The sequence below is a fragment of the Cimex lectularius genome, unplaced genomic scaffold (assembly GCF_000648675.2).
Source record: "Cimex lectularius strain Harlan isolate CLEC.00 unplaced genomic scaffold, Clec_2.1 scaffold96, whole genome shotgun sequence".
Taxonomy (NCBI): Eukaryota; Metazoa; Arthropoda; class Insecta; order Hemiptera; family Cimicidae; genus Cimex; species Cimex lectularius.
Genome location: NW_019392676.1, coordinates 567,176 through 578,753, shown reverse-complemented (window position 1 = coordinate 578,753; position 11,578 = coordinate 567,176). Strand labels below are relative to the sequence as shown.

General features: G+C 34.5%; 1 protein-coding gene across 1 annotated transcript; it reads left to right on the top strand.

Annotated features, from left to right (window-relative positions):
- Window positions 1-276: 276 nt before the first annotated feature.
- On the top strand, window positions 277-10,560 carry LOC106660906 (protein smoothened). The gene is made up of 14 exons (XM_014383941.2): window positions 277-944; window positions 1,010-1,135; window positions 4,040-4,147; window positions 4,237-4,446; window positions 4,779-4,951; window positions 7,115-7,233; window positions 7,291-7,515; window positions 7,689-7,890; window positions 7,949-8,122; window positions 8,477-8,628; window positions 8,692-8,860; window positions 8,919-9,150; window positions 9,211-9,489; window positions 9,564-10,560. The coding sequence occupies exons 1-14, from the start codon at window positions 627-629 to the stop codon at window positions 9,606-9,608; spliced, it is 2,532 nt and encodes an 843-aa protein (XP_014239427.1). The 5' UTR covers window positions 277-626; the 3' UTR covers window positions 9,609-10,560.
- Window positions 10,561-11,578: the final 1,018 nt, after the last annotated feature.

The window sequence follows — 11,578 nt, the reverse complement described above, 5'->3', positions numbered from 1 at the left end:
AAAGGGTTAACTACATAAATAAATGGAAGTATTTTATTTTATTTCATGTCATTTGTCTTTCACAAATAGACAAAGACAACTGGTCAGACAGTCAATTGACCATGAATAAGTCTATTAATTTTTTTAAATACTGTAATGGAGAAAGTAAAGACCATTGTTGTTAGAAGTAGAAAAGAAAACAATTTTTTTTATAAATAATTAAAACAAGGTGTTTTTTTATATTTTTTTTAATTGCTTCACGTTGGGTGATGGATGGAGGCGCCACTTGATGCTAGTTGACAGAAGCGGCCGAGGTTGCTATGGTGATATTCCACCTCCACCGGTTTATTGCTATTTTGAGGCGCTTGGGTGGTCTCTTTCAAACCTTCGAGATCGTGTGTGGTCCCAAGACAAGTTTTTTTGTATTTATTTGTTTTCTTTACTCGTTCAATCGTGTTAGACGGTCGGAGTGCCAGTCGTCAGGCGGTTGGATTCGTCCGGTTTCGCTTTCTACCGTCCAGGTCTAAGAAAGGTCTACCTGGGTTCTGTCGTAAAATGACCGTCCACGTGAGCACAGTCCTGCCTTTCGATACAACGGTACTCGTAAACTACGCGTTTTCATAATTCGAAGAGAGACAGAGTGAAAAATGACGCCGGCGTTGTTGATTTTTATTTTCTGCGTCGGTTTATCGTTTTGCGTCCAGGACAGGACGTCGTTCGCCGTCCAGGACAGGACGAAAGTCAACGGATCGCGTAAACTGAAAGAAACTTTGGATTTGCCCGAAAGGACGCTTTTTGGACTCAACAGGTTTCATCCGCCTCTCGTCGAGGGAAAAGTCAGCTACTGCACGAGACCTGCCAAATGCGAAGAGCTCAACTACACGACTTGCATGGGTGCCAAGCTGCCTTATACCAAGACCACGTTGGAACTGGTCGACGGCCTCTCTTCCCAGGAGCAAGCCCAGGTAAGCCCTTTATAAACCATTTCCATTCTAAATTACTACAATTTCTCATAAAAACCTCTCACCAGGAACAACTGGAAGAATGGAAGCGGCTCGTACAGCACATACCAAAATGTTGGCAGGTCATCCAGTCATTCCTCTGCTCGATATACATGCCGAAATGTGACAACGGAGAAGTCTTCTTGCCTTCCTTGGTTTGTAACTTTTAATGTTGTAATATTAAACTATTTAAATTGATTCGATACTCTGGTGTCAATATAGGCCAGATGCGTTAAAAAGAATGAGGTAGGCTGCGTTGGTTACGTGGTTAGTGCATGAGCCTCTCGGTTTATCAGACAATTTGATTCCTATCATGGCCCTATAATTTCTGATCCTATTTCTATCCATAAGCTCTATTAAATTAAATATTGTAAAAACATAAAGTCAGCTTTAAAAAATCCACCAATGTTGATGTTAAGACCAAAATGTGACTATCTGACAAAACCAGTGAAGATTGGCAGTTCAAAATTATTGGAAACGACTAAACTGCAGGTTCGTCATCCTGCAGAAACAATAGAACTTTTTGTTAATGTTGGTTCATACATATTTAAAATTGGGTCCATTTTTCCAGATAAGTGTTGAATGCTTAAATACCTTCCTTACATCTAAATTTTTGAGAACAGGAGTACCAAGCTAATTTTGGATCATTAGTTTTATTATTTATTTTAATTTTAATATTATGAATTTGGATTTATATAGGCTCACATGTGCATGTGTATGTATATACATACAAACATGTGCCGAGTTGAGCACATACGCTTCTCATAGTACACCAGCAATTCCAGCTTTTGTTATTTACAGTAAATTACTAGCAGAGTCTTATCCTCCAGTCACCGAGGTTGGGATGTGGGTGCTGTCAACAGCTAGGCCAATTCAGCACACAACGCAGGCAGTTCCATTCACACTCACACTCATTCTTAAATACATTCACTCCTATTTACATACCATTCATTCAATTAGGGTGGTAGTACTGGATATTCCTCCATCACCCTTTATATATATTATACAACTAACTAATTGAGAGGTGATGGGGTACTCAATATTCCGCCATCAACCCTCTTACATCACATATTCATATTAATACATACATTCACTCTCAACATGAACTAGGTATACACAACTATTATTACTATATGCAATAGTACAACCGATTTCCTCCAATTATTGGGACGGGGCCAAGCACAATTCTCAAATCGGGTGGCATTCCTGCACGCTCTCTGCATGGAGCCAAGGAATTGAACTCTTCAGTTAGGTGGGACACATTGAGCAACTTTTCTCTGCTGGACTGCTGGACACATACATCAATATTAAGGCTTTAAAAATCTAGTTGTGTTCTGGAGTATTTTTCTTGATGAACAATAAATGTTGTTTCAATTAATTAAGGTTTCTAGTCGAGATAAAAAGTCATTGTCATGAGCGGGATTCGAATCCACGATCTTTGGCTAAATACACCGCTGCTGTACCACTTGAGCTCACGATAGCTCAAGTGGCACTAAAAGCTCTCCATCACCTTTCATTTGTCGCCGAGAATCAAATAGATTACACGACATTTGAAAAATGGCAAAAAAGAGGGAAAATTCAAAAGGTGGGGTTGAGATGGGAAGTTAGTGTCCGAGTGGATCGAGGTCACGATAGCTCAAGTGGTAGAGCAGCGGCGTATGTAGCTGAAGATTGTGGGTTTGAATCCCGCTCATGACACTGACTTTTTTTATCTCAACTAAAAACCTTAATTAATTGAAAGATATTATTTGGTCAAGTGGATCACGAAACTAGTGAATTTAATAAATGTTGTTTTATCTTTTCCTTAAGATGTAAGAGTTCCACCTTAAGATTCATCTTTGATTTCTTCCATAAAGGTTGTCCAAAATAAAATTAAGAAAATAAATTATAAGATTTTCCTGGTTTTGGCCCTTCATCCTTATTTACTCCTTGGTCTTCCTTTGACAGTTAGGTGGAAAAAATAAAACACTATTTCCATTAAAAGTAAACAGTATGCCAAAAATTAATATACAATTTTTAAAATGTTTAAACTCTCAACATTTTATTGCTTTTCTTCGCTGAATAAGAAAGGATTTTTATATGTTAAACAATAGATTGTTTTCATATAGAGAAAACTTTTTTTTATTACAAGGTTAAGACCATCATAGAATACTAAAATACTTGTGGTGTTGTAACCCAGCTATTGAATTAACCTAGTTAACTGACTGTTAAAGTATATAGTTGTGAAAAGTTTCAGCGACCTTTGATGAAGCAATTTCTTGGTGAATGCATTGGGCCGGAGTTGAGATCCTTTTTATCCAGAAAGTTAAACAATTATTTACTTTTGTTTGAACTTTTGACCATCTATGGGTCATGTGAAGGAAAAGGTGATGTGGATTTAGCAAATAGAGTTAGAGGGTGTCATTCCACTAAATAAAATAATTTTTTCACATGATGGTTTCTAAGTTTATTTCTCGCATTTTCAGATGCTAACAGGAACAAAACAACAGCTAGATATTATTGATATAAATATTCAAAGTCAAGGTGACATTTTAAGGACACACCTTGTTAAACCATAAATATAAAACAAAATATAATATAAAAAACATTTTGGGATAGAATTTGTTCCATTGTCTTGACTGACAAATATTTTGAGGTAAACTACGATTGGTCAACCTCAAATAGATTCGTTAGCTACAACATTTTTATGCAATGTGATTGTCAACATCATCGATTTGAAAATGTTTTGGTTGAAAAAGTTAGTGTCCGAGCGGATTCGAATATCACAATAGCTCAAATGGTTAGAGCAACGGCGTATTGAGCCGAAGGTCGTAGGTTCGAATCTCACTCGTTACACTAACTATTTTTATCTCAACCAAGACCTTTCATAAAAATAATAATTAATTGAAATAAGTAAGTTGGTCAATTAGTCCACTAAACATAAATGGATTCAGAGCAACAATCCGAACAACAAGCAGAAAAAAGACCTCAACCCCAATCCAAACACATCCAAAAAAAAAAGTTTTAACCAAAAATATCAACTATATTACTTAAAAAAAATATCCAATTAATTTTTGTAGGAGATGTGCAATGCAACATTAGGGCCTTGTCGAATTTTAGCAACTTACCAGCCCTGGCCATCAATTTTTAGATGTGATAATCAAACAAGATACCCTACTCGATGTAAGGTATGTCAAGCACAATATTACCATTATTATTTTATTAAATTCATTTTGAAAATTTACAGTTTAAAAAGAGATAAATGTCAATTTTTCAGAATGATGTAAGAGAACTGAAATACAATACGCCGGGGAAATGTATGGAACCGTTAGTACAAACGGATCTCTCTGCATGGTACTACGATGGGGTCGAAGGTTGTGGGATACAGTGCGACGATCCCATGTTCACTAATCACCAGCGGGACCAGATACACAAAATGGTTGCCTGGGCGGCCACGATATGCGCTTTGAACAACCTGTTTGCTGTGGTAAGTGAATTAATTATTTTAAAAATTAAATCCTTTACAGTTCGTAGTCCGATTGACCAATTAACTTTTTTCAATTAATTGATATTTATGTTAATTGGTTGAGATAAAAAAGTCAGTGTAACGAGTGGGATTCGAACCCACGACCTTCGGCTAAATACGCCGCTGCTCTATCTCTTGAGCTATCGTGACTTCAATCCGCTCGGACACCACTTCCAATCAAATCCCGCTCGTGGCACTGACTTTTTTATCTCAACCAATACCTTGCATAAATATTAATTAATTTAAAAATTAAAATTATATATTTTTGTTGATTCATTTTTGGATTTTTCCAGCTGACGTTCATGATAGACTGGAAGTTTGCGAATAAATACCCAGCACTTGCAATATTCTACATCAACTTATGTTTCCTGATTGTCTGTATGGGATGGTTGGCTCAATTTCTACCTGGTGGTAGAGAAGATATCGTATGCAGAAAAGACGGGACTTTACGCATCGCTGAGCCTAGGTTAGTGTATCATTGCTTTACTTGGAAAAAAAAAAAACATCAGTATTGTCTGTATAAATGATTGAGATTGAACAAACACAACACTTAATTTAATCTAAATTCAGATGGGCATCAGTGACCGCAACAGTAAATGCGTTGACACTATTTATACTGTAAGGTAATGGTCCCAGGTTAGAATCTAGGAGTTAGGATGGATTCAAATTGAACCCGACATACTTTCAAATTGGCTTTTTTCAAAATGGCATCCAGAGGTTTCTTCTGGTCACGAGTTTTGCACCAATTTTAAAAAAAAACAAAAAAAAAACAACTTTTTTTTACATTTAATTAGACAATATATAATTAGAAAAAATCACAAATTTTAATGTGTTATTGTAATAAAAGTGAAAGTTCAAATAACCTTGTAGTTGAAATATACCCTCATGAAAAAAAATAAAATAATAATAATGAAATAAATTGAAATTTGGTCGGGGAGCAAATTTCCTTACAAATAAGATTTTAAGTTAAGCACTACGGTATTGTTGGGAAAGAGCCAACACTGGGGGGGGGGACGGAAACACAGATACAGTTCCCGAGTTCAAACCTCAGCTAATCGACGTAGCACTTCTCACTTAAGAGAGAAGAAAAAATGAATACAATTCTATTTAGAACTAAATGGGATTTTTTTCTTTCTTTTCTTTTTTTTTAACTTTTAATTTTTTTAACTTTTAACACTAGTAACAAAACGGAAACATCACCTAACGGCTAAGCTCCGAATTATGAAGCCTGATATAAAAATAGGAAAAAATGACCCTGTAAGAGCACTCTTCCACCGAGATCCACTTCAGGCTGCACTGTGTTCACTGTGATCAGCAAAGTTGTATTTGGGAGTAACCTATCGCACCCATACACTTGTGTTGGGCCTACACTTGACATGGGACAAAAAAAATTTTTTTTCCCCCTCTCTTCCCCCCTATTTCTTCTCATGGAGACCACCGTAATCACCTCTCAATCGTAACACCTCAACTGATCCTTTGTCTTATTTTTTTTCCAGATCTCGAACCCAGTGCCCTCCAGGCAGTGTTGGGCAAAAATTAGTCATTTCTAATGATTAATGATTGATCATTCAGACCGTTAGTCATGAACAGTAATTAAATACAAGGCAAATTTAGTCACAATATAGTTAGTCATGACTAAATTTCGATAAATTATGTTCAAATGGGTGCTCAAAAAGTGAAAAATACACAACTTCATCACTTTAAAAAAAATTTCTAACAGAAATTTATTTCATCAAAGCAAAAATCAATATTTAACAAAAATCAATCTTCCAATTATAAGTAAAACTACATCGTTACGAAAAGCCAAAAAATAATGATAAATAATAATACTGATAAAATAAAATAAAAAATCCTAGAACAAGCTACGCTTTGAAAAGTAAATATGTTTACTTGACCAATCAATGTAAAAAATATTTCTTTGAATTAAAGTTTATTCCACTTGAAAGGAGATATTTCTACATTATTTGGAAAATACATCATCTAGGGGCCTTGATTATAATAAAACAGACATGTAGAATAATTATGTAACTTTGGTTTTCATTTATGATAACACTTTTTGAAGGTGGCCTTGAGCACGACTCTTAACTCAAAATTTGCTCCGGAGTCTGTTGGATTTTAGTAAGTTGGTCATTGTAGCCAGAGTTGGGCAAAATCTAACTAATTCAATCATGATTAAGAATTTTGATTGAAGTTTAATCATGATTGAATTAGTCATGAGTAAATTAATCATTGTATGATTTACTCATACCTCATGATTGAATTAGTTAGATTTTGACCAACTCTGCCTCCGGGTCAGGATCTTCCAGGCCACGAAATGCTTCTAACCATCCCTAACCATCGTGACCTTGATCCACTCAGACATCAACCTCCTATCTCAACCCCACCTTATGAGTTTTCCCTCCTTTTTGCCATTTTTCAAAATTCACGATAGCTCAAGTGGTAGAGCAGCGCCGTATCTAGCCGAAGATCATGGGTTCGAATCCCGCTCGTGCCATTAACTTTTTTTCATCTCAACTAAAAACCTTAATTAATTGTAAACTATTCTGTACTTTATTAAATTTTTTCCAACAAAATTTAGTTGAGAAAGACCTATAAATTGTTGTTTAACATTATATTGTATACATTTTAGCGCTGGTGAAAATTTATCTTGTGTCGTTGTTTATGTCATGGTTTACTACTTTTTGATGGCTGGGATAGTTTGGTTTGTAATACTGACTTACGCATGGAATTTAAGCCTTCAAGCCTTGGGTAAATATAAAAAGCATAACTAATTTTAAAGAGTTATAAGGTAATTTTGTACTTCAGGAAAAATTCAAGAGAGGATGGATAAAAAAGGTGCATATTTCCATATGGTCGCTTGGTCCCTGCCGCTAGTATTGACGATTACAACAATGGCCCTTGGAGAAATTGACGGCGATTCGGTTACAGGGATTTGTTTTGTCGGCACTGTAAATGATGAATACAGAGCTGGTTTTCTGCTTCTACCCGTCGCTGCAGCTTTGACGATAGGAACTTATTTCCTTGCAAAAGGTATTGTTTTCCTCAAATATACCAATTTGTTTTACTTGTAAATATTACATGGCATTTTTTCTTTTAAGCTTAGCAAATAGGATTTAAAGGGTAATCCAATATGCTTTGTTGTTTAATTAACATAATATGAAAAATATTATTTAACATATAAAAAAAATTGTTTTTTATTGCAGGACTTTTTACACTAATAAGACTGAAGGTAGATTCTGAAGAAATAATCTCACAAAGAGCCAGTGCTAAAATCAGAGAGACAATTCTTAGAGTCGGCATCTTCTCCGTTCTAGTCATTACATTTGGTGCTACGACATTTATTTGTCACATATATGAATTTCGTAATGGAAGCCAATGGACAAAAAGCTTCCGAACTTATATTTTGTAAGTATGGACATTGACTAGAAAATAGGATTGGGTCTTGAAAGTTGAACTATTTCAGGTGTAGACTCGGTGTCGGTGAGCTGGGATCTGAAGGTGAATGCAGAATGTCCTCGAGGCCAAGCCTGGCGATGCTACAGCTCCACATACTGTCGTTGTTTGTTACCGGGATTTTAATGTCTTCGTGGGTCTGGACACAAACCACTTTGAACACCTGGACACATTTCATAGCAAAGTATGTCTCACAAAAGTTAAAAACTAACTTGAGAGGTCTTTAACTATTTTAATCTAAGTCAAAATACACATTCTCAATTACTTAAATTAATTTGACATATTATTAACAATAAATCTATTTTTAAAAAGTTATTTTTTTATTTATTTATAAATCCCTATTTAGATATCTTAAATAGAAAATAATTACAAATGCTTTATTCGACAAATGTTCATTGCAGACTGTTTTACTGAAGAAGCGTTGCAATGAGCAAACTAATTTTGAAAAAATTTAAAATGTAGAGAAGATATCTTTGGTAAAGAAGAAAAATAAAAAAGCCTGCGATGAATTGGTAATCACAAATAACTTTGTTTGCAGACTTTTTAACCGTGATATTGAAAACAGAGCTCAAAGGCAGACTAAACCTCTAAAACACAAGCTTATAGCACAAGCTTATTCAAAAAGAAAAGATTTAGAAGAAGGAGGTAGGTTGTCATTAACATTCGGCGTGAGTCGTGAAGATCCCGTGGGTAAGTAGTTGAATTACTTTCCACTCAATTTTAATTGATCATAATTTAATTTCTGTATTATAGGGCTTGGTTTTGAGCTATATAGTGGTGGATCTGGATCAGTCCGCTCCAGTTGGGCTGCCGCACTTCCAAAGTTTGTAACTCGTAGAGGAGCGTTCGTCCCAAATACAAATTCAAATTCCTCCGTAAGGAGAAATTCTATCGATTCACAGATAAGTTATAGTGTTCGGAGGTAATTGATAGCACGTAGAAGATAGTTTGGAAATAAACCTAATTTTTTGTAATTGTAGAGTTTCTGTGGAATCAAGGCGGCATTCTGTTGACTCTGCAGTATCTGTCAAAGTGTCTGAAGTGACGCAGACATTGGTTAAGAAAGTATCAACGCCTTTGCACAAACACAGGATCCATCGAGGTGGAAGGGCAAGTCGTAAATATTCCAAATCTAAAGGGAGAAAGACTTCAGGAAGGCACAACAGAAATTCAGCTTCTGCATCCAGCAATGATAGCAATTTGGCAATACAGGTAAAACAATTGTTTGAAAATTAAAAAAAAATGTAAAATTTATTGTGAAATTTTTATTAGCAACTGATGTTGAATTTGGCCCTCGCCGATTCTGGAGGAGCTGGTCCTTCAAGCCAGCCAAATTTGAGGGCGTTAGGATTCAACGGAATCAGTAAACCAAAACTTGGACGAAGAAAAGCCAACGCTGGCCTCGAGAACATAAACAATTTAGCACTTCTTGCCGACAAACTGTCACCCTGGAATAAGCAGAGCTCGTCTTCATCATCTTCATCATCCAGAACTACTGGCAAGAGTTCACAACATGACATACAATTAGATATTCTGAGAGATATTGACCCGGTAAATTCAAACAATTTATTTATAACATAATTTTAAAAAACTATTTATGTCTATTATAATAATTTTGCTTCTAGGATTTGGAAAATGTCCAAAGCACTTCTAATACGAGAGGAGAATAATTGGACAAAATTAGACAAATTGTATGTACGTTTACATCTATTGCAACATAAAGTTCCTGAATTATGATAGTTAAAATCAGTATGATTAAAAAAAAGTTGTGATTTTACATGTGCATTATTTATGTATTTTCTAATTTAAATAACGTATGAATATTTCAAGCCTAATTTTGTAATTTGACAACATGACTCTTGTCATTTATCTCGTAAGTTGTGTCATTCATATCATTTTGCTAGTTGACAATATTGTTTCTTTATACTTATAAAATAGGAGGAAAATACTAAAATAATATTATAAACATGATTTAATGTAAACTAGAAGTAATGAGTAATTAATTTTCAATGCCAAACAAACTATGTGCTTTTAGATTCTTTGCGGTATGCAAAGAACTTTCATCTTTATAAATGATCAGTTTATTTAAAATTGTATATTACTGTAAGTAGCGACGGCTGAATAATTATTTATATTCGGTTGCTTTTCTCTAACCATAAGCTATGCTGTGACACCCTTCGACCGACTGCTTAATAATTGCAGAATTATGTTTCCCAGATTGGTTCCTGTCTGTGTGATCGCCGCTTTCGATTTACAACCTGTTTGTGTGGTCACTAATTATTTTTTGTTCTTACCTTAACCAGTAAAATTTATTCTAAGATGGTGACCGTCTTACATCATCCTTCAAAAATAAAAATTAAAGATGGGTTGGTATAATATTCTGAAACGATATGTATTTTCATTGAATATTTTGGTACAGTCATATGAAAGAATGTGTATGAAATAGTTCAATCAAAAAGTTCGTGTTTAAGTACTTAATGTAAGTTTTTTTTTTTTTTAAATTTTGTAACACCTTTTTAGACATAAAATTATGATGAAACGATAAAAAGCAATTTATTATGTATCAATCAGTTACAGTTTTAAAAAATTTATGTAATGTGTTTGTAAATTTGTTATATTTTTTATATATGTATTTAATTTATTGTAACTATGAGAGTAACCTGTACATAAATGTTATGAAATAAAAAATAATGTTGATTTTTAATGAGTATATTTCAACTACGAGGTTATATGAACCCTAGTGTTAGTGCCATTTGTAACTAAGTCCAGGGGCTATTGGATTTGAAACCAGGACCTAAACCTTACAGTGATGAGTGCTGTGTCAACGCTTTAACCATTGTGGTCACTGGCCCCCATCTCAATTTAGATTAAAATTAAGTTCACTAATTTCGTGGCCCACTTGATCAATTAATATATTACGAATAATTAAGGTTTTTAGTTGAGATGAAAAAGTCAATGGCACGAGCGGGATACGAACCCACGATCTTCGGCTAGATACACTGCTGCTCTACCACTTGAGCTATCGTGACCTCAATCCACTCGGACACCAACTATCCCGCTCCTACCATTGACTTTTTTATCTCAACTAAAAACTTAATTAATCATATTAAATTAAGTGTTGTGTTTGTTCAATCTCAATCATTTATACAGATAGTACTGATCTATTTTTTAAAAAGAGCAAATAATATACACTAACCTGGGCTCAGCGATGTTTGAAACAAGTTGACATGAACAGAAAATTTTTTTTTTTTTTTTTTTTTCTTCTTCTGTTCGTCACAACACTGATGCTCACACCTGAATTGTACATAAAGAAAAATAGCCTCCTAACTGAAAATCAGTTTGGCTTTAGACAATATTTTTATTTTAACTAATATTATTTCATTCATTAAAATTCCTCCAAAAAGGACAGCAACTGTATCGTTTTTTATAAACTTTCAGGCTACTTTCAATATTATTGATCATAACTGGTTAATGTTAAAGCCCTATAATTAAAGGGTGTAAATTTACCAATGTTTTTAAGAAAAAAAATTGTATTCTGTAGCTTGTTCCACCTTAAGAGATAAAGATATTTCTTAATTTTTGCCAGTGGACACTTGGGTAAGGCAAGCCTGCCTTTTAAGCCTCATACTTTTTTCTTTGT

Excerpts from the sequence above, each read along its gene's own strand:
- LOC106660906 (XM_014383941.2), top strand. The coding sequence starts at position 627 with ATGACGCCGGCGTTGTTGATTTTTATTTTCTGCGTCGGTTTATCGTTT. Across the intron at positions 7,891-7,948 it reads AGCTTCCGAACTTATATTTT|GTGTAGACTCGGTGTCGGTG; the intron begins GTAAGTATGGAC and ends GAACTATTTCAG. Across the intron at positions 9,151-9,210 it reads ATAGCAATTTGGCAATACAG|CAACTGATGTTGAATTTGGC; the intron begins GTAAAACAATTG and ends AATTTTTATTAG.